This window comes from Pieris brassicae, chromosome 2 (genome assembly GCF_905147105.1).
Source record: "Pieris brassicae chromosome 2, ilPieBrab1.1, whole genome shotgun sequence".
NCBI classification, from domain to species: Eukaryota; Metazoa; Arthropoda; class Insecta; order Lepidoptera; family Pieridae; genus Pieris; species Pieris brassicae.
Window position 1 is genome coordinate 3,163,432 of NC_059666.1, and position 27,918 is coordinate 3,191,349.

The following is a 27,918-nucleotide window of genomic DNA, read 5'->3' on the forward strand; positions in this document are numbered from 1 at the left end:
ATAGGTACATCGAATTTGTATTTATTGTTAGGGGACAAAAAGTGTTTTTTTTTTTTAAATATTAATCAATTAATTTAATGTACCATTTAATGAGAATGCTTGTAATTCTAAGCATACAAACAATAAAAATCACAAGAATGTATCAAAATGTTATAAGTCGAAAAAATGTTTAAAGTTTTACAACTAAAAGATCTTATTCAACATTTTTAATCATTATATAGCTAAATCTTTCCTGTATAATGCGTTTCTTGAATAGTTCCTATTTACAATAAATACCCTTCGTTTTGCGACTAGTTCCTACAACTAGCAATCCTTCTACAGATGTTGAATACTATCATAGCTAACTTTTAACGTAGTACTTTACATTATCCACAGATAACAATCCTGAAACTACAGACTATCGTAAGGGTAGCTCTAGTATTTAACTACAGCGCGGTTAATAAACAATTTCCTAAATTAAACATATTGTCTCTGATTTTGAATTATTGGTATTTATAATCTCTAATTATATTTAAATAAAATAATAAATTCAATAAATTTCTGAAATCAACAGAATACAGTATAAGACTAATACCATTTAATATTTGGAAATTGTTCCTTTGGTACACTAATACCTGTATATAATGATAAAAACAATTTCTACTTATTTGATGAACCTTACCAATAAATCAAATATATTACGAATAATAATTTAATATTTTACTATAAATAAAAAAAAATTAAAATTATTTATTGCACATAACCCAATTACATGACAGTTTGTAGAGACTCGTAATAATTAAGCTCCTCTTCAGTGACAGATGGTCGAAAGGATTCAACTCCTTTCCATAACTCTGAAACCCCTAATATTACAGAATCTTCACTTAATTCACTTTCTTTCACGACCCCTGAAATCATCAACAAATATGTATATAAAAAAATAAGAGTAAATATAACACCAGAAATAAAAAATAAAAGTTTAATGATATATCTATTTATTATTTATGCCATTTTCTAATTTGTAAATTGAATTCGACAATTTACCGACATGCTCTAGCTATTCAACGTGGATAAGTAAGTTGACTCACTAGTGCTAGCTTTTCATAAGATAGTTCTTTAAAGACACTAGTGAGTGGACTTTAAATGAAATTCCATTAGTATTATGTTGACTGTAGTGTAACTGTTTATAAGCTTAAAAAAAATAGATTACAGTAAATTGAAGTTTAAAAATTATTATGCGAGTATATCCCATCTAAGCAACAATCAATGGTCATACAAATTAGATTACACGGTTAATGTTTTAGTGGAGCTAATCAGGGTCATACCAGTATTAATTTTTTCGACTAGAGAGCGAACAGCAACTGTTCGTGCAGTGGAGACAACTTGCAGTAAGTCAGCCCCCGTACAGCGTTGGGGTAACGCCGCTGCTACCTTCTCAAGGTCCACTTCTGGACGGAGATTGTAACTACAATATATATTTACTTTAATTAATAAAGGTAATTATAAAGCTAAATTTATATAGATTTGACATTATATATCTATATTTAGTCTACCTTCGGCATAAAGCTTTTAAAACTGAAGTTTTCTCTTGAAGACCACAATATGGTCCCACATATATCAACTTGTCAAGTCGACCTGGACGAAGCAAGGATTGTTCCAACAAATCTGGCCGGTTGGTCGCACCCATAACAAATACAAAACTTGTATCACCATCTATAAACAAAAACTATATGAACCTTTTTTTAAATGTATAATAAAGTCGATTTTTTAGAGTAGAAGGTTTGAAGAAAATAAATTTTGTTTGAGTGTTTTTTATTGAATTTTTTTTTCAGAGAAATTTATTAATATAGATGTTATAAAACTAGTTTCGATTAGTTGACCCTATAGAGTCCATATGTACCAACAATTCCAACCTATTGCATTCTTACTATATCTTAAGAGTTGATTTGTGTTAAAAAGCTAATTGATTACCATCACTAGTAACTGGATCAAGTTCGGCTAACAGCTGGCTAACGACTCTATCACTTGCGCCACCCGAGTCGCCAGCTGAGCCGCGACCCGGCGCAAGCGCATCCAGCTCATCCAGGAAGACTATACAGGGAGAGGACGCACGAGCCGATTCAAATACTGAAATAATGTAGTTAATTATCTACACAGCTATTGTAAGACAGACATATTTTATTTCCTTATTCATAAAAATTCATAAGCGTTGTTGGATTTTAACACTTTGATTACTTTCAATAATATTCGTTCATGTCCTACGCAATTTAAACATCTAACGGAATCATTATTAAATGACGTATAAATTTCCCTTTTATCCGATAAGGATACGTCATAAGGATTTATACGTTATTTTTACTAACCAAACCTTAATTACCATCTTTAAAAAAAAGCATTGAGTCGTCTGTGTCAAATTCTGTTTATGCTGCTTTGAAAAGAGACACTGGTTAAAATGGTGCAATTACTGATTATGAATAACACGTCTCTAGAAGCGTCAAGTTATCTAGTGTTAAGTATACTGAAATGTAAATATATTTCTATTGTTAGACATTCTAACACACCCTTGTGTTAGAATGTCTTACACTCTAAAATGCCAGGTTTATTATTATTAATATATTTTAATATGACATTTTATGACCTGAGTTTGTTTATGTACCTTTCCTTACATTTTCTTCAGATTGTCCTATATACATATTTAAGAGCTCCGGCCCTTTCACACTCATAAAACTAACATTAAGTTCAGTACTAACTGCTTTTGCCACCAGGGTCTTTCCACAACCTGGAGGTCCATACAATAAGATTCCTAAAAAATAATTATTATGCATCAAAAACATATCATATCATAGTTCAATATATTAGTTAAGCGGCGATTAAAAAACAAGTTTTATTCTTTAGACAATTACAATCAAAATGTCTTTGAGACTATTATTATATTGTTTTAACTAGATTTATATATTTATGTTATAAAATTTCTTCAATAAACAAAAATTTACTAATTATTTACTCTGCATTTCGAGTGTTCTGGCAATCATGGTCTGTGACAGAAAATGTTGCCATATCAACACCAAGAATTGCAACAAAGTTGGTATTTGCAACATTTCAGTTTTGGTGAAATTATAAAGTTAACATCAAAAGTAATTAACTTTGGTTCTGTTATATTACATAGCACAACAAACAACGTATAGTATAATTTCAGAAATTGATATGTTAAGTACAAAATACCTGATCTTTTAAGACTTGAATTCTTGAACAAGTGTGGGAATTTAATAGGGAATTCTATAGTCTTCAACAATTCCTTCTTTAGTCTTTCCAACCCACCAATATCTTCCCAATACACTTTAGGTATTTTTGGTGCATCCAAATGCTGACTTTGCAAACTCCTTATTGACTCTGAAATATTTACTTTTATAAACTTTCATATGAAAATATTTTATACATTTATGTAGGTTATAAAATGTAATCCACATGGTAACATTATATATAATACACTAGGATAAAGCATTAAAGACACCATTATAATAAAAACAAATTCAAATTCATAATCTTCTTAAGAGATGTCATGCTTTAGACTTTGAATTTGCCACACAGATTCTATATACATTATATAAGCCATCATAGTATTTCTGACTTTATATTAACACCCAAAAAATATGGTTTTGTTATGAAAATATCAAATTAAAAGACAAAGTAGCTACATAGTTATAAAAAGTTTTAAATACCTAATCCCCGATTGAAATCTTCTTCATGAATTACATATAAATTAGGATCCTGTGGTAATTGAGGATAATTGTCAACTTGCTTTAAATAGGACTCCTTTAATGCAAAGTGCATTAATGTATCCAAATGACCATAGACAAATGTCTCTGTCTTTGATGCTAATCTTTGTAAAACCTCTTTTGAATGCAAACTTAGATTTTCCTTAAAGATTTCTTTTTTTTCATTTTCTTGATCAATTTGATTGTCTATATTAAGTTCCATGACTGATGAAAACCACTGGAGCATTTCAAATCTTTGCTGAACACTTAATTTGGATATATGAAATTTTTCTAAGAATAGTCTCATTATATTTGGTTTCAAGTCACGGTTTTCAGTCACAGCTATGAATATTATTGCATGTTTTGTATAGTTTTGGTAGAGATCTGTTAGGGTATTTATGAAGTATTCTTCAATTCTGTGATCTTCATTGTTTTGTGGGTCAACAGCTAGAATCTGAAATACAATATATTTTATCAATTTCAGCTTGGTGTTTCAACTGAATAACTGTTATTACGCATTCGAAGCATTGACTTAGATATGATAATAAATTCGCGTTTAAATACATTAAGGAGTTTTATTTATATCTGCAGTAATGCGTAAACGAAAGATCACCCAAAACTTTGACCCCAATTACCCATTGCAAGGTTGAGGGAGTCTTCTGCTGGTTAGATTTTACTTTACTTATGTTGTGACTCTATTACTACTAAACTGATTTTATTTAGTGTACTGTTGATATTAATTTGGAACTCTCCTTAGGGTGTAGTATATTTAAAATAAAATATTTGTACAATATATAGAGCTACAATTATTAAGGGAAATAAAATAGAATGCCTAAGCCTGAACAGAGTTATAGTCTTCAGTCCATATATACAACCCTTGTATGCTGTTTATTTATGTAAATAAATATAATACCTCAAAATTATCCAATAAAACAATAGCAGGTGCTGCTGCCTTAGCTTTTTGTATTGATGCATATATTTTACTCTCTGTTTGCTTTGCTGTTGAGCTTTGTAAAAGGTTACAGTCAATCTGCACATAACTAAGCCCTGTAATATTTTTAAAACTATGAAAAATGGTTGTATATAAATATATTTGCTTTAGGAAAAAAAAACTTACAATTTGCTAAATTTAGAACAGATAAAATTTTGTTGGTTGACAATTTTTCTTCATTATACTAATATTATTATTATTAAAATATAATATCAATGAGGTATAGTTTTATAGAATAACAATTAAACTTTATTTTCTACTTACCATTACATTTGGCTAATGTTTTAACTAATAAATGTCGTCCAGAGCCGGTTGGACCAGTGATAAGTAATATTGGTATAATCGGACTTGACATTGAATCTGATAATGTATCTGAAAAAAAAAATACTGGTTACAGTTTCCAGCAATGCAAGAGACTTGTGGCAAGGTGTGTTAACACACATTAGCTTTCATTAATAATTAGATGGAGCTAATCAATTTTAGTAGCAAAATATATTTAAAAAGGAAGATAAAGCATTTTTAAAACATACTTATGTCACCATTCAGGAATGGTTGAATTGATTCTTGAATTTCCTCAAATTTTTCTTTTAAGCCCACTGGGCAGGAATGAATTACATTTACAGCTGGTAACATACAGAATTCATTCTTTGGTCTAACTGAATGCATATGTTCACCTAATGTCAATTGAGTTACTCCTTTCACAACAAAAAGTGATGTTATCACATTTTCTACCTTGTGGGAATTGTTTGTGAGTTTTGTACATTTAAAAGAAACTCTTCCACTGGATTCCACAAGATCCAAATGATTGTAATGATATTTAGTTGTTATCTCTTTTGTAAGTTCAATACATATTAAATCCATTTCGGAAATCAGTTTAGGCCTTTCAAAGTAATTACTCAAAATCTCTTTAAGAAAATCATTGGACAAGTCATAGTCACTAACAATTAAACAGACTTCTGCAGTTGCTGCAATGTGTGGGTTATTTTCAAATGACTTTATAGGATGAAATGATACAGAGATATTATCATCTTTATTAAGACCAAAGGAATGTAATATGTTATGTTTCTCAGATTCACTTGTATAAGCATCCTTAATTAACTTTGATCCAATAACAGGTACTATTCTTAGATTATCTAGAGATACTGCTGAAATTGAGTATAACTTTTTATGTAATTCTGCAGGTAAATTAAAGTTAAATCGAGGAAAACTGCTTTGTTTCTCAAATTGATTTTCCTCCTCATGTTGCTTTTTGAATTCATTTGCCAATGAAAGAGTAGTCCATAAAACACCATTATCTACATAGAAAAAGTTTTCCACACACAAGTCTATAAAGCTGTCCTTAGGAATAATTACACATTTATGTCCAAGTATTTCTAAATAGTCCTCTGTTATGTGTTCCTTTAAAATATTTTTTATAACTTTTTCAGGGAGAGTTTTGAGTGAGAACATATTGATAACACTGGACTTTGAAAGCTTCAGTTGTAAATATCTGAACTTTATAGCGAGAAACACTAAAAACATGTAGAAATTGAACTTTGGATATAATATTTTTATACAAAATTTTAACACTCTCAACATGGAAGCCTGCTTTTTCTCCATATTAAAATTATTTAATATATAAAACAAAATCAATTTTAATTATTATGTAATTCCATTCCAACATTAGATAATAATCGTACATAAAAACTAAAAACAAAACATTGTTTTTATTTCTATTTTTATAAGCACAGACTACGAAGTCTCTTTACTATCTATAATTTAAATGTCATAAATATGTTGTATCGTGTTTTAATATTAAATCATGATCGCCAGTAACTACGTCTAATACCTATATTGTGTAGTTAATACTCTTTATAGTAATAAACAATAAACTCCTTATATGTCGAAAATATTTTGATGATTGATTTGAAGGAAAACTAAAACTTTATATATATATATATATATATATGTATATTAGTCTTATCTCATTAAATTAAAGATTTCAATTTACCTAAAATATGTATTTATCTTGGTATTCATTTAACAATATAAGGATGCTATTGATGGCGTGCATGCCAGTCATCATATTTTATTTAATTTGGTTAATAAACACTTCTGAAGGTATACGAAGTGAGGAAGGAACACTTTTGGACCTAGTTTGCTGGCCTGATGGCAATGCAATACCTGTTATTATTACTTGCGGCTCAATCATTGCAGTTGTTATAGAGGTCACTTATTTTAAACATGTTTTAACGAGCTTTCCATTACATCAGATGAAACTGTAGTTCTGTCCGTATATATATCAATGGCATAGTAGCTTTCAAATTACTTCATCAATTTAAATGTAGTTTGTTCGAAAAAATATAGTCCGGTTGAAATTATATAGAAAAACTACTTTTATTATATTAATTTAATATGCATTCGCATAAGTTGGCGAGAATTTTGGTGTTTTTTTATATATAACATGGTTATAATATACGTATATCGTCAATTATTTACAGTTATATGGCCTGTACCAGCTATTTAAAGCTGGACTACCCAAGAAACAGTACAATGTGATGAATGGTTTATTTTATTATGTATGGTCGTTAATAATAATAATTATTATTTTTCTCGCAATCATGTTTTATTCAGGTCTTCAATCGACTATAATAAGAGGTGGTTATTGCTTATTATCTATAATGTATTTTTTTGCAGTCACGCAATTCTACGTAATAAATAATTTATAAAGTAGCACTTTAATTAAATATTTCTTTAGTAGGTATTGTATAATTAATAATATTTTAGTATGAAACAATTTATTTATAGAATCGTTTTAGCGCTGGTTCTTTAGTAAACATATGGAGAGATTATTTTAAGGTTTATTTCTATATTTCAGCAAAAATAAAGGGAGGAATAACAAAAGCAATGCTTCGATATGCAAATCATCTTCCATCGAAAATAGCTATAGATAGGTTGCAAACCAGATTTCATTGTTGTGGAAGAGTTGGTTATCAGGAATGGTTCTTTATACCTTGGTATAGTGCTGGACAAACCACCGACGTATTGTTAGTGTTAAAATATTACTCTGTACTATTTCATAGTAATTTATAAGTTTTAATAAAGGTCATCCAAATTGTCCTAGAAATTTATTTAGTTGATCAATGCAATTTAATAAGCTATATACGCTTTGTTATAGGCATATATGTGATTAGTCACCATGCTTTCCAAGCCTTGATTTAGCAATATTTGAATATCGAACCTACATTATACGTATAAAACATCCAAATAAACCAAGCACTTGGCAATGCAGGCAGACAACATAATATTATATATCCTTTGTATACTCATCTGTAGTGTTCCCATAGATAGATCTTAAATATGTAGAACTTAAGGTGGTCAAAGCACTATCTAAAATTATGTTAACTTATTAATCCATAATAATGCAGATCCGTACGAAAGTTTGTTGCTGACAACGTTCCGTATAGTTGCTGTTCAATGGATATCATGCAGCCGTGTATCCATCATGGAGTTACAAAGAAAGGCACGATTTATAAGTACGATCCCTCAGTAAGTGTGGCATGTCTTTTTGAACAATAAATCTCAATTGTTCACGTATTATGGGCGAGTTTTGGTTTATATATTTTGTAAAACTAATAATAATAATTGAAGATTGTAGAATTGAAGACTACCATAAAAATAGCATTTAGAATTTGCGAAGATTGCTATGATAAATAAAGTCTACGTACATAATGTACATAAGCTAAGCTACATCTACAAACTTCATAAAAATCTGCCCAGTGGGTTTTACTCAGGATTTGTTTATGGTATTTTCTTATTATGCCTCTTTAAATTCAAAGATTATTAGGCAAGGGCAAGGCAAGAAGCTTACATCTATATTATATACGTACCTATGGCATGTTCCCGGGTTCATGGGGTTATGTCTATTTCAGTCACAATTAACAATATGGGAAGCCGGTTGCGAAGAAAAACTGATAAGCGAAATGATGTCGGTCTCGTGGCGTTTCAATGCTGTGATGTCACTCATCATAATAGCGATGGTAGATATTGTATGATCTTGTTACCCTAGTATAGAATTTTACACGTGTCAATCTTATCAAGATGGAACGGCGTATTTAAAAAAAACTAAGTATGTATAGTATTGGATACCTATAATACTTTCTTGATAACAGAGCAATAACATTGAAAATCTGAAAAAAAAACTTCCTTGTGGCAATAATTATTTTATTGTTGTGGCAAAAACGTTATCACTACAGTAATATAGTACTAATGGCCTATACTGATCCAAGGTTTCAGCATAATAATAGGTTGGGGAAAAACTTTCTTCGCATTTTAACTAAAGTAATCGTTACCATTTTGTTCGATAACTTTTTGAACATGATCCCCTTGCTATAGACATTTTGTGGCTTCTGATCAAAATACTGCGACAAATGGTGTTGGCAGTCCTCTCGTGATGTTAACCTGACACTACCTAACTAATTCTGAAGAGACCGAAACAGGTGGAAATCTGAAGGTGCAAGGTCACGATTATACGGCGGATGCATTTACACCTCCTAGCCAAGCTCTCTTATTTTTTGCTGAATGGCTAAAGATGTGTGAGGTCTAGCATTATCATGATGAAAAACCACACCCCTTCTGTTGATTAATTTCGCCATAGTCTGTCTGTCATAGACAAGAAGGTTACGTCCCTTTTCGGACGTTCTTGTCGTACGTGATCCACTTTTTACCATCATTTATTAACTTCTTCAAAAATGGTTCGGTTTCATTACGTCGTAATAAAGTATCACAAATGAGTTTCTGTGCCTACTGTTTTTCATAAAGTACCAAATGACTCACACTCACACTTGCAATGTTACAATGTTTGCCTTATTTCACCATGCCTTAAGCGATAACATATAATAAAAATAATTATCTTCTAGATTCTTCAAGTAATAGCCGTACGTTATTTGCACACGGCGTACCGAAATGGCCTAAGTGTGGACAATCAAGATTCATGTTACGCATATTTACTTCGATCTGATACCAAAGTGGCAGGGAGAAGAAAAGTATTCCGAAAACGGAAATTACGTCAAGCACGAACTCTCCATTGGGTGACTGCAACGTACAGAAGGCAGTATACAACATCGTCTCAATCTGATTTTAACAGCTCTGATGAATTATTGAAACCTATTTATGAATAAATGCGTATGTTTTTGTAAGGTGTGTTCTATCAAGTTTAATTTTAAAATGACGCTACAACTTGGTCTGGGCTGATTTCTGTATCTGTATCGTGATCATTTGTTTTTTCTAATTCAAGGAACTTTCACACACAGATAATATTTTATCAGGGTCTGGGTATCGTAAAAACTCTGTTGTTCTATGCTGTTTGTGAAATAATCTAATCAATTGATTGATTGCAAAATAAACGATGATAAATATGTATTTTATATTCAAAAACCTTAACAATTAAATGAGGATGTAATTTAACTCGCGTAATGGATTATAAAGAAAGAAATAAATGCATATTTATATTTATTTTATTTCAAAGCACCGTTTTACAATAATCATCGACAATGCCAAATTAATCTAACGTAAATAATCTATAAGGGATTGACTTACTTCAAACTAGGGATATGCCGTATTTTATTTATTATCGAAAGTTTATGACAAAATTTTGATGTGTTAGTCCTGCTCTGAAGTCATGACTTCCTCTTTTAGCAATGTTTAAAATATTGAATATACACAATATATTTAAACTCAAAAGAAAGTAGTGAATAGTAAGGCTAACAGACTGATCAATTTATTGTACACACTAAAATAAACATAGAATTCAAATATAAATATAGAAGCTCAACGAAAACAATAGGTAATAATAATTCAGAAAAATGTCAAAGTTTGTTTTGTTTGTTAGGCTCTAGTTTGTCAGAGACAATAGCATGCAAGCACAAAAATAAGTATAGGTAAAATTGAATTTATTTAAAAAAGAGATCAGGAAAATTTCATCAATAAATGGTCAGAAGTTTTAGGAGCCTGAAATAGTTTAAACAAAAAATTGACTTAATGGAAAAAACAATATAATCTTACATATTACCGATTATTATCACTTTTCTTGTATGAATTTTTGGATTTTTTCAGGTTCAGCAAGTTCCTTGATTCGATGAAGGTTATCCCACCACAGTTTAAGACGATGGCGTCGAATCATGTTAAACCAGGGTGTTAAGGGGCCTTCCAGGGTGGGGATGAAACTGTCAAAGATTTTTTTAAGTACATTTAGCAACTTTATGCAATAGTGGTGCATCAAGTTATACAGATAGGTGTGATTGGTTTAATTAGAATTATGCTTCATTACATAAATCAGATTAGCTAGTCTTTGTTTCATTTTAGATTTATGTGGGAGAAAACATAATGGGCAGGATTCTGAAAGAACTTAGTAAAAAAAAAAATATACTTACGCATTAAACTCATTCTTGGGGATGAAGCAATACTCAGAAATCTCATCGGAATTAGGTTTAACTTTGACATCACTTTGAAAGAATAGTATATGGTCAATCTCATGTTCTCCCCATACACCATCACCAGGGTCATGGTAATGGACACGCGTTAGGAAGGTAAACAATTCTGGGTCCATCTGTAAAATTTGTATTTACAGGTTTCTTATTAGAATGACATGAATTAGCATTTTGTAGTTTGACACATTATTACTCCTGTTTAAAACATATTACATTGAGGACCAGCCTTTTACTAATAAACAAGCACTTTCAAGCTCTCCAAATCAAGGACAACTAAGAAGTGCAAACCATATATGTATTTACCTTATCTAATGGTACTCCAAGTTCATGGTTCATTCTTCTTCTTGCAGCTGTTATAATATCTTCAGCTTTACCATCTATGTACAAGGGGTGACTGCAGCATGCATTTGTATAATAATCTGGATATGTTACCTGTGAAGGAAGTAATTACAAGATACTTTTATTATTATTAAGGACTACTGCAAGCCCAGTATAGACACTTACACTTTTAAAATACTTATGATCAGCCTTTTTAGTGGGGAAAAAAGAGGGCTCAGAATCAGTCTGCCATTAAAAAAATTATACACTTTAATATTATACACAACTGAATACTTTACCAGTCATTAAAATTCAACAACTGCATGCAGTAGTAAAATAATCTTACCTTCTGACTTGATCGCCTTTGTAACAGCATATCACCTCTTTGGTTAAAAAAGAATACACTAAAGGCTCTATGCAAAGGCACTTGACCTTCGGGTCCTACTTTATGGCACTCTCGTTTAGTTGCTGTCCCAACAAAATTATCCTTTTCATCCACTAGCAAGCAGATGTCTCGATCCAATGCATGTACCTAAAAATTTATATGATTTTGGACTTTTTATTAGAAATTTATTGTTGTTTTAAAATGTTCTCTCTCACTGGAATTCTTCTCATTGAGTTAGCAAATAAAACACATATTCACAATTCGGTGAATGATTTATCTACTGAATATGAATATAATAGTGAAGTACAAACCTGTGCTGTGTCAATTCCATCCGCTTCATCCGGTAATGGTTTACTTGGATCAGAGGCCAGATATCTCTTGCCAATTTGTAAATTGTTGTTCCATAATGTTCGAGTGAATCGCTTCATAAGCATCTTGAATTTAAACACAATATGATTATGAATTCAGTAAAATATTTAAATTCAACCAACAACAATTTGTATAACAATGTTATCAGTAAACAAAGATGACAGATCAGGCATTAAAATTTCAAATAGAGTAAAAATAATTCTCGGTGTTCAGACATAAATTATATTTAAAAATGAGTAGAATTTATATTTAACTTTCACGCTCTGAGCCTTGCAATAACAATATTTATTAGATGTATAAGATATTTTAAATATTACGTAAAATAAATCAACATAGCATATTTTTAGAACTAACCTTTTAGTTGGTCCGTTGTTTAAGCGTACGAAACAATTCCACTTTTTATTATGTACATTGATCACGATTTGTTTGCGTAGAAAGTAACTAGTTTGATGTCGTATTCAAACTTATTACTTTTTAATATGTATGTATGTATGAATAATGAGAAATCCTAACAATTCAGCCGTCTCTTATGAAGAGCATTTAGTGAAATAAAAACAATTCTACTTATTACTGGTAAATTAAATTAAATACAGTTAATCTAAATATGCAATTCTTTGATTGATGCGGCAATGCGATTAGTCGTTGAAATTTGACAGGCTACAGAGTATAGACATATAAATTGATATATATGTCAATCGTGAATGATAATTTACATTTACAAGCCCCAGGCTTGAGACAAAGTCTCTTTGCGACAGGTATGACCCACTACCGCCATAGGCATTGGGTTATGGCTCACGTGACCATTTCGATTCAAATTCATTTGTGGTTACGAATTATTTGTTACGTTTGTTACCCTTTAATGGAAAATTCAATCACAATATTATTATTGTTATTAATAAGGTGACTGCTGCTGTCGGTTTCCCGAGTAAATTATAATAAGAATAAGTTTTTAAATTACCTTTTGCCAAGTGAAGACAACACGTCAACTGCGACTAGACTGCGACAAACTTTCTCTAGGGCACTAGTGCTTCGACTAACTGTAGCCATACGTATTTTAAACTTGTAATAATGTTTATTAAATGTTATTTACTTAACTAAATATGAAATTAAGTAATGTGTATGAATCTCTGAATAATTAAAAATCTTTAAGCTAAATTAGCTAAAACGTGCTTAGTCTAATTAACTAAGTTAACGTTAGTATCTATATTGTTTGTTATGTGGTTGTGCAGCAATTTATTTATTATCGATGTATGTATATTAACATATTCATTTGTCACGTATTTGTGTTTGTACTAATATCGAAAACAAAGCACCAAACGTAATGATTGTTCTCTTGACTTGCTTTGGATTACTTATAAACACTAAAATAATAATAATAATTCAAAATAAATAAAATTTGCCTGTCGCCCGCCTCTAAACAACACTTGGGACTTTTAAAATGAAAAGAAATTCCATTATTTTTAAATTATAGCCATGAAAACAATAAACATAAAAGCATTCAGGTAATACTTTTTTTTATTTCCATTAATTAATATGAATTAAGTTACCCGGGTCTTAAAAATAATATCACTCGAGTAAATTAGTGTTAGTGTTAAATATTTTATCCGCTCAGTATATGATACATTTTTAAAATATTTCAAACAGCTCCAAATCTAATTGAAATACGACATTTCTATTTCTGTCGATCTAAATTTAACATATTTCCTTAGGCGTCTGTAAACATGGAGACGAATAGTCGCTTTGGGGAAAGGAGAATAAGTGCAAGCATTTTTAATTCTCGCTTCTTTATTTTAAAAGTGTTTTGTGAAAATGTCCAATGTGAAATTGGCTATAAGAGTGCGCCCATTTACAGAGAAGTATGTTATCGCAATATTAAGAGTATTGGTTCAAAATTCCTTGAGCGCAGACCAATAATAAAATAACACAAATTTAACATAGCTTTTATGACTACTGGAAATGCCTAATAAATAATTCAAAAACATTTTAAGCTGCGCAGGGTATTGTCACCTGGCGCTGTTGTATAATAATATAATTGACGAGATCTTTGTTATTAAATATTTTGTTTGAATTGTGTAATTTAATCACAAATTATATTCGGCTTCAAAGTGAAGGAAGCCTGCTGGTTTTCGATTTTAACTATGAAACAAAAATATTCCTTACATATTCCATTGGCATTTTGTTGTACTGGCTACTTTGACTGCATTTCAAATTTTTACATCTATTTACTCGTGAGTTTGTTTTTCGAAAACCATCATAAATTTTATTTTGGGCTATGGGGCATGGGGCAGTCGAGACGGCCTTCAAAGATATTATTACTAAACTTAACTATTATTACTATACTAAACTTGACTTACCTAAAACATTGCGAAAGATAGATACCAATGGTAAATAATTTGATTAATTAAATATAGGTATTCTTTTTTAAAAAAATCTACTTTTTGTTCCTCCTAAACAAAACGCCAATTTCATATGTAAGGACCTAATATTTGTCTGACTCGATTTTATTGTTTTAGAGAATTAAAGTCAGAGAAAAATCACACTACTGTAGTAAGCATACTAGATGAAAAAACTGTTACAATAACAAATATAAAGGTAAGTTTTATTTATCGCCTAGTTAGAATAATTATTACGCCTTCAAAAATGTTGACGCAAATATTTACCGCAAGCACATCGCGGTCACAATTTATTAGAAACTGAGTAATTACTGGCTGGCTCGTCTGTCTTTTGTTTTTTTAATATACGACTTCTTTTATTGAATAATAAAGTACTTACCATTAACAGTATCATAGAAACCACATCAACATCTTGTCACGGTTTAGTTTTGAGTGTGTTGTAAATAGAAAATGGTATTGTATGCATTTTTAAAATCATTTTTTATCATTACACTTCCTTAACATCGTATCATAGAGTCATATATTTTTCATTATTTTATTCTTTACAGGTTAGTTTGTCAGGTGCTGGTGATAGTAGAGAGCGCTTGCGCCGTTATCAAGCGGATTATGTTTTCGATAGTATTTCTTCTGCAAGTCCGAGTTATGCTTCACAGGAAAGAGTAAGAACAATAAATTTAAATTTAGTACACGGGACTGGGCCCTGGAATATTCATCGTTAATTTTTACGCAAAAAAACTAAACACGATTTTTTAATGTTATGTATTCATCGAATACTTTACAAAGTCGACAACAGTCGCTGAGGTAGATTTTTAAGTTTTGTCCTATAGAATTAAGAAGTGTATTTATAACATATCTTTATTTAGTTAGGTTTGGTGGAAAATTAAAAAACTTCTATTGAATTTTAAGATAATACGAATCTGAATCCTAGCTCCTTTGAAAATTGAGCATTTTCGTTTGTAATTATTACATGGTGCTGTTTTTTTATATACTCTAAGCTGTACACTGTAATTTACACTTATAATTTCCCATACAAAGCCAATACTTTTAAATTTTTTATATACATGTGTCTTTACTACGACATCATGGAACATTACGATCTAGCCTAACTTAAGACTAATAAGTAATTTAAGTCTAACCTAATTTACTAAAAAGGATTGTTATCATAAGTAAGTGTCCAATAACACCACTTATAGTCTCTATTAAAGGGAAGACACTCTGTTCTTATGTTCAATTTTTTTTTATATTATCGCTACTTCACTAGTTAAAATGATTTTGTCCTTTACAATCTTCTCACTAGGCCCGTGGTGTCAAGGAGTTGAATAGCCTCGACATTCACGTGATGGTGGAGCCTATGTTCGTGTGCTCCAGCAGTATTTTTTATATACTTCTAAATAGAAATATTTTCGTTTTTTATACCGATATACAATTTATATAAAAGATGCGTCTTGTGATACTGTCATAGATTGACTATTTTTAAATTATGTGACATATATTTGTAGATGTGATTTTTTAGGTATTTCAAACAATTGGTCAACCGGTTTTGGACAATATATCAAGGGGCATATCAGCATGTGTCTTGGCATATGGCCAGAGTGCCACCGGAAAAACCTATACCATGATGGGAACTGAGGCTAATCCAGGATTGATACCGAGACTTTGTTTGGCGTTCGCTGATACGGGACCATTGGAGTTAACTGTCAGGTATGTTGAAATTTTTGAATAATTATTACTTCTCTATGTAAGTAAAAAAATTACTAAAGAGAAAAAAAAGGACCGATTACAAATAATTTAAATCAAATTGTATATTATTATTATTTTATAACATATATTATAATATTATTTCGAAAATATTAAAAAATATGACAGAACACATTACCAATAATGATTAAAATAATAATGCTAATTTAATAAAAAGAGTGAGAGAGAAATAGAAACATTTTGAGTTTTATATTTTCTAAGCGGATAATTTTAAAATTAGAACAACATTGTTCATATTTATAGGAACATTAAATGCATTAACTTCATGAATTATTCGCTGTGAAAAAAAAACAAAGGATTTTGAACCTAACTTCATGTAGCCTTATCAGTCTAATTGCGTTCTCTTTGGTTTATTTGGTCAAATTGTATTAATGCTGATGAAAAGAGACAAATTAATACTTGTGTGTATGTACAGTGCAATACAGAACAGTGCAGTTAAACTGATTTATCTATAACAGATACAGGACTACACACACGGCTCTTTAAAAATAACGCCTAACGTTCCAATGAAATAGCACGCAATTGTTATCAGTACATAAATCATGTAAACACATGGGTGCATAGGATTTACAGACGATAGATATAGCTGATAACATTCGATAACATTATTTTAGTAGAAAACTTCGCGTGTCTATAACGTCCTTGGAAATGTGTTTCTTTATAAAGCAATTCCAGACATATTGAATACGGCGATAAAATGTGATGGAGGTTTATTATGAAAGTTTTTTATAATGTGTTATCGCTATGTAAATAATTTTCAGTTTGTTAAGATACGAATATTGAAATATACGGGTTTAACGCCTTTAAAATGTAACATTTGAGTCAGTTTAATTGGGTGGAATTGTTGAAAGAAAACACTTTTTAACCGGATTGAAGCTAGAAGACGATATTTTTTTTTTAAATTTGCATTCAATACCATGCTCTGCGAAGGAAGAGACGTCGGAAACTATTATCATACTAAACGTTAATAGAATAATTATTTAAAAAAAAACTCATATAACTGTAACAGACAAAGTCGTGATTCGCGGCTGACATTGAGAATAAACAAAGCGTAAAGGTGTCGCTAGAGCAATCTAGGACAATCTACACATCGCGTGCAACGCCATCGTTTTTGGTCTTTATCTACACATCACATCTTTACATAGACAATTTGGTTCCAGTCAAAATTGCTAGATTCATGAAAATTTATCGGCATTCAATTCCAACGTAAACTCTGTGTAGACAGTGGTAATAAAGTAAATTACTAAGTTTATAATCGTGGAACAGGGTATACTCTTATGTCAATAAGCTATATAAATAGATATTAAATATATGTATATAAAAGAACTGTTAAAAATATGTTCAAATAAAATAAATAGTGTAAATTTATATTTTTCTTATTCAATCGTAAATAGACAACAACAACGTTCCAAGCAAGCTAGAAATGTTGCAATTTTGGCTGTTATATTATAGTCAGGAGCCCACGATGTTAAATGGGGATTTTCTCGAGCGTCATAGAGACCTATTTAGTTGCGAAGTTTAGATAAGAAAAAAAATGTTATATAATTTATAACTTTTCACAGGTTATAGCGGCTATAGATTTTCAAAAATGTAACAATAAAACTGTACCATGGACATACTCGAGCGCGTCAGATATTGATAGCATTTATCTCCTACGTAGTTTTAATAATGTACATTAATCTGATTGGATAATGAGGGTGGTCGTACTTACGGGTTGAATAAAAAAATAAGAAAAAAAAAAAACAATTTAATCGAGCGCGTCAGATTTTCTAATATGTTAAGTGAACCTAAAAAACGATTTCCTCTAATATTCTGACGATTTGGATGTTACTCCAACTCGCGGCCGTTTTTAGAATGTTAAAAAAATACCATTTTGAAATACTCAAGCGCGTCAGACGTCATATATATCGTTCATCTTCACTTCACTTCACATTTAGATGTGATATCTCATAAACTGACAATTATTTGCAGGTATTTGCCTAATCTGAAAAAAAAATTTTTTTAAATCATTTAATTTAATTGATTGATAAGCTCAGGAAATAGCAAAAAGTGTATGTTGTTCAAGTAGAACTTGTATTTATTATATAATATAAATAATTTAAAGAAGTGCTTTAAAAAAATCATTAACCGGAAGAACTGGCTTACCTTGATGATATTCTAAATTTCCTATAAAATCTATTTATAAATTTTTCTAATGTAAATTTTATTAATTTTTGCAAAGTAGTTTCATCACAAAATACATACTTTATGTTAATATTTTTAAACGAGTATAGGCATCATGCCGCCGCACGTATTAAATTTTTCTTACTTGGGCTTGTGAAAATCGACAGATTATATACTTTTAGGCATCCTTGCATTAATCCCTTCGAAAAAAAAAAAAAAAAAAACAGTCATGCTCAAGAATGTCGAAATATCGTTTTTTTACAACTTTGCAGCCCTGCCCTATCATTACGTCACTTGCTAATTGTCAGATTCGTGAAATATACACTTTTTAGCCTGTAATTAACTCACCCTACATTAATCTTCCTTTTTTGATGTTTAAAGAACTTTAATTCTCATTACAAAAATGTAATTTATTTACATGAGAAACTTAATATTAGCCGTTCCAATTTTAGTCTACTAGGTTCACACTGTCATGTATCTTTAACGCAATTTTGAATTTATTACACGCGCTAATATTGCACACCCTCATAGTTAATAGACATCTTCATATAATTTGTACGCGGCTTCGGCAAGATAAGCAAACTCGCTCACGAGTATTGCGTGTAGTTTTATGTTTGATTTTTTTAAATGATAAGCTCCTATGGAGGGAGATTTTTTTTTTAAATTAGGATACATGTGCTATAAGTATATAGCTGATTAATCGTCATAATTTTGGTTCTTGGTAGATTTTATTAGTCTGTTTGTTTACTAATCTGATCCTTTATCCTTGACGGGCGACCATATATATAGGACTCATATTTGGTACAGGTACTTAACCAGGTACAAGGAATGCCCTTTATATTAATCTGCCACGCTATCATAATTCCCGAAATCCCCGCTTGGGCTCTCCTACTATTGTCTTATATTATATAAGAGATCCAAAGTCCAAGAGCAAAACAAAAAAAGTCGATATTCATTTACACAAAATAACTGAACTTATTTATATAATATAGACACTAGCGAGTCATTTGTCCGAAAATGTCTTATAATATATACGATGTTTGTCCGCGATGGACTCCTAAACTACTTAACCGATTTTAAATTAAATTGGCACACCGTGTGCAGTCTGGTCCAACTTAAGAGATAGGATAGTTTAGATCTTTAATTATAGTCGCAATTTTATTTTATTGCAAATCATTTGCCTATAATAAATTGACAGTCACAATTATCTGTTAACTCCAAAAGATTCTAACAGATGTCGATACTTTTCGACTGGATTGAGTAAGTAATCAAAATATGGCACTGCTATGGTAAACCGACAAACGTGTCATATAAGCTACAATTCAATATCATGATTACCACGTGTTTTGATGATAATTGAGTCTAAAGTACAAATTAAATTTATTTTCTAGTAAACGAAATACCGTGAAATTCAATTATTTCTACTTTTTTAATTTTTGATTTTAGCATAGCCAACCACGTGTTCCTTAGACCGAAGTGTAAATGGAATTCAAATTATAGTGACGATAATACAGTGAAAATATAATTTCGTGTCACGGTATTAAGGCTAACTAAAACCACATTAAGGAGAAACGAATTTCGCGGGGACAGCTAGTTGCTATATAATAATTTAACTACCAGAATCTGCTCTTAGGAGACAAAAACTTATTTCTAGAAATAACTCCTTATACTTAAAAACAAATATTTGAAACTAAAAGAAGGTTACTAAGCACACTATATATTAAGCTTGGCAGTTAGGGTCTTATTTACACCGCTCGCCCATGCGTTTCACTTCGTCAAAGCTATCCGCCCGCCCAACGGTCTAGACGTCTCCAGGAGAATCCTTTTTCGAGTTGTACGTTAACAAAATAAAAGTATATGTATAGTTAAAAATATTTGCAAATTGCATAAAGTTTTATTTTCAAAAATTGGAAATTCATTGTAAGTTTAAAGTCAAATTTTTTGCTCCATACGATAACAGTTTTTGGATACTTTTGCATCCGAGCTCTTATATAGGTAAAAACATAGTTATTATATTAAAATTATTATTGGGTTCAGATTAAAGGGTTTCTATACCAAAAAAGTTATGTGATGTATCTTTATGCATAAAATATTTTCTGCATTGTTCAGTTTTTTTGAAATATATAACGAACGCGTTCATGATCTGTTGGCCTCTGACGTTCTACCTTGTAATTCACTCCCGAGGCGAACTGGAAATACGCGGAAAGACCTACGCGTACGGGAACATCCCACGAAAGGACCATATGTACAGAGTAAGTAACTTGCTTCATACTTGGTGTCACTGAATTTACCCTTTATCACACACATACAATTTGATATCATTTTTTTGCTATAGTATTGACTGACGTCATAAGATTATACCTCGTGTACGAGCCAAGGCTGTACATTTTGCTCACTCAGGCTTTCTTAGTTTATAAGCGTGATGATCCCTATGTACGTGCCAAGGTTCGTACATTCTTGCTCAGTTACAAGCATGACGATTTCCTATGTTTCTTCGTGCCATGGCTGTACATTTCGATCACTTATAAGCGTGACGATTTCCCAAATCGTCGGAGTTACACCCCGAGAGCATAGCCAGACGTAGGCACTCTCTTTGACTGTTAAATTGTATTCATTCGGTACATAGCAATTAGCACGTCATTATTTCACTCATATTCTATTGTAACACGCGAGTGGTATATATAGAGTAAATCAATAAATCTCTATTATTTAAAGCATCCCGTTGACCCAGGAACCGTACATCTCGTGTACAATACCTCATTAGGTTCTTCCTAATTAATTCGATTATTTCCACATGGGGCATGGCCCCACGACTGACATATTATATACGTCTTCTTTATAGATGTGATGATCCTTTATATTCAAGTAAAAGTGGTGGTCAGCTTAGAACTTTCCATTCATTGAATTGCTATCCATTCCGGTTTTCTTTCGTCATATATTGTGTGAATATATAAAAAAAATAACGTTAGAAACAGTTCGATCTACACTTATTCTCTCTAGTGGGTTACCTAAATACTATCGTATTTTATGTTATATGATTCAGACCTACGACGAGTATCAGTGCATGACGTGGAGTCCTTGTTAAGCATAGTGAGTGAAGGGAAGCGACAAAGACGATCTGCCGCTACTAAAAGAAACTGCAATTCATCGAGGTCTCATGCACTACTGGAAATAAGTACACCTCATGCTACGCTACGATTGGTGGATCTTGCTGGAAGGTAATTTCGTGTCATCAGACTCAAACATCCAATTGTGTTTTGTTTGTACAACAAACTTCTAAATAAGGCGCAATAATTACCTGTAAACTGTAAAGTTTAAATAAACTCTGATATATCTCAAGCACTAAATCTTTAGTTTAAAATAATATTATTCATTATTTTGTAAATGTGGTCTAGGTTGTAAGCGAAACTGTTCTTTATTTTATATCTGGAACAGTCTGAAAACTCAACCTCAAAAAGATCACCATTTTAACGATTAATACGAAAACTTTTTACATTATCTACAAAGATAGAAATAAATCAATACAACTTTATCCCATTTAAATCTGAATAGTGTTCCATTCAAGCAGAAAAACAACTAAAAGTACCAAATGTTCATAGTTATCTGTCGTGGAGTATAGATAAGACGTAACTTGGCGTGGCATAACAAAAGGTTATGGTGACTCTAGCTTCTCTGGGACTTGAACAAAGGACCCAACATGGTTGAATTAAAGAGAGTAGTGAAGCGATGAAATATTTGACTTAAAGGTCCGTGGAATTATGTTATTAGTCTTGTTAAATTTTATTTGTAAGTTATTGTCACTTTTTCAGTGAAAAAGCTGGCCAAGAAGGCAACGGTGGATGTCGACAAAAGGAAGGATCAAATATAAACAAATCTTTGGTTGCATTGAGCAATGTTATTTCAGCCTTAGGTTAGTAAAATATGCTATTTATTTATTTAAAACTTCTTATGTAAATCGATCTTTTCCAGGCAACCCTTTAACGATAAATAATAAGCAATAAGATCAGCATAAATATAAAACTAAATAACATTTACAATAACTTAGACATAAAGAAAATAATAAAACAATAAAAACAAATATATACCTAAATCTGTAGAAATATAAATTGATGAGGGATCTTGAACACGCACACACTCACACTAGATATCCTTCTCTGTAGCTCCCAATAGCCCATCCGGACTTCTGTTGAGATAATGTTCTACGCGATCCTGATGTTGCAACAGCTACGGACATTGAGAAACCGCTTTCGAAATTGCATACGTAAAATTGCTATCGCCATTGAGAGTTTACCCTGTAGATATATCCAATATGCATCTTTGCATTGACAATTTTTTCTTTATTGGGAGGTAGATCTGGCATATATAGACTATATATATAAATATTATTCTATATATATATAGATGTAGCTTAATATTATTGTCCCTTTCATCTTATTGTTATGAAAATACGTAGTCATTTACAAAAGGTTGATTTCTTTTTTATTAGAAATTCTGCCCGTAATTTACATTTTTAACTTTTCACGCGCAGATCTAAGGGAAACTAATAATAATTTTACATAAAAATTAATATTTAAATTATATTATTACGCATTTATTGTGGCAATATGGTACAAGACTCATCCTACAAGTGTAAAAGCTAAGAATAAATTCGAGTAATATTATATAGCTGTATGAAAATCTAGGTCATCGTTTCAGCTAATTTAATAACTTAATTCCATTTTCCAAGGTCTAAAAATGATACTGGTCAAATGAATTAACGTACGTATTTTTTTATATTAATATTAATTAAGTTAAGCAACTTATTTTGGGAAGGTCAAGTTTAAGGTTGCTAATCACGTTTGGATTTCTATGGATTAATGTCAATGACTTACCAACACACTACACAACCTTTGGTAAACGTGAAACCAGTTGACATCGACTCGTCTATCTAAACAAGTTAGACAATTCGGTCGTAAATTCCAATAATTATTGGTAAGTGACTATTGGTGATTTGTCAACGTTAACGAGTAAGTGAAATTAAGAAAAAAACTTGCCTGATTTAATTCTCTCTCTGTTATGTATAGTATAGTATAGTAGTACGTTTACAGTGCCTCTGTCAATTAATTTATTGTACACCTAAAGTACGATTCTCAATCCTAAAGTGCACGACACTAGGCTTGAGAGTCGCCCATGAACCAAATTTAGAGTTGCAGGTACGGTGAATGAAACATTGTGAAGAAACCGGCATGTCTTACAAATTATAGTTAGGTACTGAAGACTGCCCTATAGATTAATTATCTGAAATCCACACGGGAATGTGTCTGCTGCAATTAGTTCAAGGGTTGATTTTTTATTTTTCTTTTATTAGTACGTGACGGGGGCCGAGGTAGATTCGTTCCGTACAGAAATTCTGCATTGACGCTGTTGCTAAGAGACTGTTTAAGTGGTGACTCTAGCACTTTTATTATTGCAAGTATGTATCTGTTTCGAACTATTGTTAATGGAAGTAACATTACATATATATAATAAATAACACATAGAGGAGGAACAAGTTTTATTTTATATACTTATTCGTTTGAAATGTAAACAATTGATGATATATTTTAGATTTAATATAGGTGTTTGTTTTATTAAATTATATTTAGAGAATATGGGAATTGTTGTATGATTTTTGATTGTATTGTTAAACTGTATTATTTTTTCAGCAATATCTCCAAGTATCAGCTGTTTAAGTGAGACTGCCTCAACTCTACGTTGGGTAGCGAGAGCCCGATATTTGCCAGTTAAAAATCCTAATAACAAAGATAATTTAACAACAAAATCAGCGCTGCAAGCGCAATATAATCAATTATTACTTGAACTCACCAAACACTATATTCGTTACGTAAGTCATAATTTCAAATAATTAATTTGTTCCTACGATACTTTAAAAAAAAATTATATTTTTGTAGGTACCTGCAACAGGTAAAATAGTATTTGAAGAAAAGCACTGGGATTTAAACGTTGAAAAGATCCGCAAAAAAGAAAATATAGGGAATATTATGAATTATTCGCTAGCAAAAGTAACAAATAACCTTGACTCTGTAAAACAAACTATGGCCGACGAATGTTCTAATTTAGTCTCAAAAGTTGACAAACAAGTTATTGCCAAAGAAATAAATAATGAAATCGATAATATACTGGGAGTGCCTATAGCACGCAGTGGCACTGATATTGAAATAGTTATGCCTACAAAAAACGAAAGACAATATAGATCTCAAGAAGTTCTTGCTCTAGAAAAAGTTGAACAGTTACAGCTTAATAAAGATAATCTTTCCGACCCAAGACTCTATGAAGATAGATTAGATAAAACAAAATCTGTCAATATAAATATCAAATCACCAGTTTCCATTTTGTATGACAAAAACCAAAGAGCTGAAATAGTTGCATCGGTTACAGAAAGGCTTTATTCAAAATTGAAAAATAACGAAATAAGCGAACAAAAACAGGAAGTCACTACAGATAAAAAAAATTCACACCCCATGAATGAATTAAAAATTTGCACCAATGCCCGCCAACGGTTAATGGAAATAAGCCAAAAAGCAATACGAAATAAGAGGAGAATCGGTATACCAGCTTATACACAGACAAGAAAAAATATTATACGTATGAGAGACCAGTGTATAGACGCACAAAGAGATTTGATATCCTATAGACACTTAGAATTAAATAATATCGAACACTTATGTTACCGAGACGTTAGCACAGAAACTAAACCTCTAACTCCTCGTTATAAAGAAGTCGCCACCGGCTCCGATTACGGAAACTTATCCACGAAGGACAACTTTACTACGACGGAATTGAACAGGAAAGTTTATACGCAGACCGGTACTATGACTGCTATAAGTAGCAAAGAAAGGTGTACTCAAACGTTAACCGTTGTAAAAGCCCCGAAAAAGAAAAAGCGATCAATTATATCAAAATATTTAAAACATTTTGAAAGGAAACCTATAAATAATACACCGTCAATTATCAATATTAATATTTCACCGCTGTATAATCAGGAAATCGAGCCTGAACATTCTGAAGACGGTAGTAATCAAAATATTCAATGTAATATTATTGCTCCTGATCTTCTTAAGAACCATGGAATTGAATCATTACAAACGAAAACGAACCCAATAAATCAAGACCAAAGTAGTGATGAAGACAGTTCCTCGTGTGATGTCCAGGTTGAAGCTCTAGAAGCTGTTGTAACTGACGATGGTACTGATAGTTCAGAAATGTTTATGTTACCAAAACCTTTACTCTATAATACAAACACACATGAGAAACAATCGACGAAAACAAGAAATTTGTGTTCGTCAAATGAAGGGGAGCATGATAATCATTCGATGAAGTATTCCGATATCGAAGATGACTTAAGATCTAAATTATACTTAAATAAATCGTTCAGAAGTTTAGATACAGACGAGTCAATTACTTCTACGAAAATTGAGGATTGGTGTTGTAAACGAAGCAATTCGTTAAGACGAAGTAATACAAATCAGAGAACCAAATTTAAAACCGCTAAAACTAAGTTATATAAAGAGTTTTTAGGCTTGAAAAAGGAAAACGATAGCGCTGAAGAGTCCTCTTCCAATAGCTCGTTTTATTGTTCTTCGTCAAATAATATTAACAATAGCATGATACCAAGAAAGTCCTTTATTGAAAAAACAAACGACGGGTCTTTTAAAAATGTTGAAAGCAAAATTGAAAATTCTTGTAAAAACCTCGAATCAGCAACAAATAATTATGAAAACTACCTACACAACTATAAGAGGAATGTTAAACCTGTTTTAAGACCACCTACAGAATATCTGCAACATTTGATAGAGATAAGAAAAGAGTTGGTAAAAGATGATTGAATAGGATTGTGTTAGTTTAGTCTTTACATACATACAGTATACAGTCCTTTGCATAAAATATAAGCTAGCGATAATACGTTAATGGATTATTTATACTATGTTAGTTTCTTAATCATAACAATGGTATATATTAGATTGTATAATGTATTCTTGACATTTGTATTTTGATGTGTATGAACTTTTCCGGTTTGTAAAAGTTATTAGTCATTCAAACTTAAAAGAACACGATAAAACAAGTAACTTAAATTAGTGTGATCGGTGTTTTTTTTTAATTTTCGGATACATAAAAGATTGGGCATAGTCTCGGTCATTGTATTATTTTTATAGATTATATTTCAATAGTTATACAGTTATATTATATAGTTATATAGTTATATTTTAATAGTTCGGAAGTACATATATGTCTTACGAGTTGACTGTTATATACTCGGAACCGATTTGACTTGACCGAACTGATGTGTTTAATATATTTATTTCCTTTAAAAAATACCAACCAGTAGAAATAAGAAGTAATATTATTTTATAATTTTGAATGCGGTTAATGGTTGTGTAATTAATTTTATACGTTATACGAAAATTTCTTAATGCAATTTTTTATATAAATATCCAGTCATCTTTGAGAGAAGTTTGATTTTACTTATACTTATAAAAATATTTGAGTAATATTATATTAATATATTTAAATAAGATGCACGATTCTTAAGATTAATTTTATTTAAGATGCTAGTTTTGTAATTGTATAAGTCTACATTTTTACATGTAATTTTATATTTGTTAATTTTGTATTGCATTGTACTCTTAGTATTTTTTTAGTACTAGAGTTGTCTGAAAGAAATTGATTGTTAGCGATAAGGTTGCCCGTTGCCTGCTTAATAGTTTATGTTATATTATTGTATATTCTTGAAACTGGTGTAATTAAATAAATAAAAATTTAAAAATATTTTCGTAACAATGTTACTCTTAACTGTGGAAATATAATTGTTTGTCATCATCAAGTCAACGCCCAAGTGTTGCTTTCGCTATGTGTGTAATCCTACTAATATTATAAACGCGAAAGTTTGTAAGTATGGAAGGATGTTTGTTACTCTTTCACGTAAAAACTACTGAATAGATTAGGATGAAACTTTACAATAATCAGTGCATCAGATTAACGCAATTTTCTAAAGATATTGTGTGAATTGTCCAAAATACCAGCAAAAAATCTTACACCTGCGAGCTATTCTGGCGTTCACTGCCAATACCGCTAGAGTTTTACATATGTAATGTATGATGGAAATGTTTATCTTAAATAGCCCTACAAAAGGCTTAGGGATCTATAAAGTTGTTAGGCTCTTAGTACTCACCCTCCAATATTTAGTTATTTAGAGCACTTTGATAATGCACACACTAAATTTAGAACATATATACTCCGGACACTGATCTATATAAATGAAAATGAATCGCAAGTATGCTGCTAAGCGCAAAACTCAAAGCAA

The 27,918-nt window shown here is 31.0% G+C and overlaps 5 protein-coding genes across 6 annotated transcripts; 3 read left to right on the forward strand and 2 right to left on the reverse strand.

Moving 5' to 3' along the window:
- Positions 1–716: 716 nt before the first annotated feature.
- On the reverse strand, positions 717–6,420 carry LOC123719806 (peroxisomal biogenesis factor 6). Its single transcript, XM_045676217.1, has 10 exons — positions 5,256–6,420; positions 4,990–5,097; positions 4,648–4,781; positions 3,699–4,188; positions 3,202–3,369; positions 2,636–2,782; positions 1,951–2,106; positions 1,533–1,692; positions 1,305–1,444; positions 717–887 (listed from the first exon to the last, which is right to left on the reverse strand). The coding sequence occupies exons 1-10, from the start codon at positions 6,322–6,324 to the stop codon at positions 748–750; spliced, it is 2,712 nt and encodes a 903-aa protein (XP_045532173.1). The 5' UTR covers positions 6,325–6,420; the 3' UTR covers positions 717–747.
- A 260-nt stretch (positions 6,421–6,680) lies between these two features.
- Positions 6,681–9,923, forward strand: LOC123719818 (peripherin-2-like). 2 transcript variants are annotated; one of them, XM_045676222.1, is made up of 7 exons: positions 6,681–6,932; positions 7,206–7,362; positions 7,583–7,751; positions 8,133–8,253; positions 8,637–8,744; positions 9,100–9,217; positions 9,624–9,706. In XM_045676222.1, exons 1-6 carry the CDS (start codon positions 6,723–6,725, stop codon positions 9,115–9,117), a joined length of 783 nt encoding a protein of 260 aa, XP_045532178.1. In that variant the 5' UTR covers positions 6,681–6,722; the 3' UTR covers positions 9,118–9,217; positions 9,624–9,706. The 2 variants fall into 2 exon arrangements, with proteins under 2 accessions (XP_045532178.1, XP_045532177.1); XM_045676221.1 differs by lacking the exon at positions 9,100–9,217 and having other exon boundaries at positions 9,624–9,923.
- Positions 9,924–10,198: 275 nt separating this feature from the next.
- Positions 10,199–12,908, reverse strand: LOC123719842 (isopentenyl-diphosphate Delta-isomerase 1). Its single transcript, XM_045676223.1, has 6 exons — positions 12,619–12,908; positions 12,207–12,329; positions 11,857–12,042; positions 11,496–11,624; positions 11,136–11,311; positions 10,199–10,928 (listed from the first exon to the last, which is right to left on the reverse strand). The coding sequence occupies exons 2-6, from the start codon at positions 12,327–12,329 to the stop codon at positions 10,784–10,786; spliced, it is 759 nt and encodes a 252-aa protein (XP_045532179.1). The 5' UTR covers positions 12,619–12,908; the 3' UTR covers positions 10,199–10,783.
- A 729-nt stretch (positions 12,909–13,637) lies between these two features.
- On the forward strand, positions 13,638–22,917 carry LOC123720814 (kinesin-like protein KIF16B). The gene is made up of 8 exons (XM_045677584.1): positions 13,638–13,766; positions 14,778–14,856; positions 15,206–15,316; positions 16,171–16,358; positions 20,688–20,830; positions 21,622–21,796; positions 22,388–22,488; positions 22,739–22,917. Exons 1-8 carry the CDS (start codon positions 13,738–13,740, stop codon positions 22,771–22,773), a joined length of 861 nt encoding a protein of 286 aa, XP_045533540.1. The 5' UTR covers positions 13,638–13,737; the 3' UTR covers positions 22,774–22,917.
- A 996-nt stretch (positions 22,918–23,913) lies between these two features.
- LOC123720813 lies at positions 23,914–26,662 on the forward strand. Its single transcript, XM_045677583.1, has 3 exons — positions 23,914–24,030; positions 24,263–24,441; positions 24,509–26,662. The coding sequence occupies exon 3, from the start codon at positions 24,599–24,601 to the stop codon at positions 26,441–26,443; it is 1,845 nt and encodes a 614-aa protein (XP_045533539.1). The 5' UTR covers positions 23,914–24,030; positions 24,263–24,441; positions 24,509–24,598; the 3' UTR covers positions 26,444–26,662.
- The last annotated feature ends 1,256 nt before the right edge of the window (positions 26,663–27,918 follow it).

Excerpts from the sequence above, each read along its gene's own strand:
- LOC123720813 (XM_045677583.1), top strand. The coding sequence starts at position 24,599 with ATGAATTATTCGCTAGCAAAAGTAACAAATAACCTTGACTCTGTAAAA.
- LOC123719842 (XM_045676223.1), bottom strand. The coding sequence starts at position 12,329 with ATGCTTATGAAGCGATTCACTCGAACATTATGGAACAACAATTTACAA. Across the intron at positions 12,043-12,206 it reads ATGGAATTGACACAGCACAG|GTACATGCATTGGATCGAGA; the intron begins GTTTGTACTTCA and ends ATAAATTTTTAG. Across the intron at positions 11,625-11,856 it reads AAAGGCGATCAAGTCAGAAG|GTAACATATCCAGATTATTA; the intron begins GTAAGATTATTT and ends CTTCCTTCACAG.
- LOC123719806 (XM_045676217.1), bottom strand. The coding sequence starts at position 6,324 with ATGGAGAAAAAGCAGGCTTCCATGTTGAGAGTGTTAAAATTTTGTATA. Across the intron at positions 4,782-4,989 it reads AACATTAGCCAAATGTAATG|GGCTTAGTTATGTGCAGATT; the intron begins GTAAGTAGAAAA and ends AAAATATTACAG. Across the intron at positions 888-1,304 it reads AGTCGAAAAAATTAATACTG|GGGTCGTGAAAGAAAGTGAA; the intron begins GTATGACCCTGA and ends TGATGATTTCAG.
- LOC123720814 (XM_045677584.1), top strand. The coding sequence starts at position 13,738 with ATGAAAACAATAAACATAAAAGCATTCAG. Across the intron at positions 15,317-16,170 it reads GTTATGCTTCACAGGAAAGA|GTATTTCAAACAATTGGTCA; the intron begins GTAAGAACAATA and ends GTGATTTTTTAG. Across the intron at positions 21,797-22,387 it reads TTGGTGGATCTTGCTGGAAG|TGAAAAAGCTGGCCAAGAAG; the intron begins GTAATTTCGTGT and ends TCACTTTTTCAG.
- LOC123719818 (XM_045676221.1), top strand. The coding sequence starts at position 6,723 with ATGTATTTATCTTGGTATTCATTTAACAATATAAGGATGCTATTGATG. Across the intron at positions 7,752-8,132 it reads GGACAAACCACCGACGTATT|ATCCGTACGAAAGTTTGTTG; the intron begins GTTAGTGTTAAA and ends ATAATAATGCAG. Across the intron at positions 8,254-8,636 it reads TTTATAAGTACGATCCCTCA|TCACAATTAACAATATGGGA; the intron begins GTAAGTGTGGCA and ends TGTCTATTTCAG.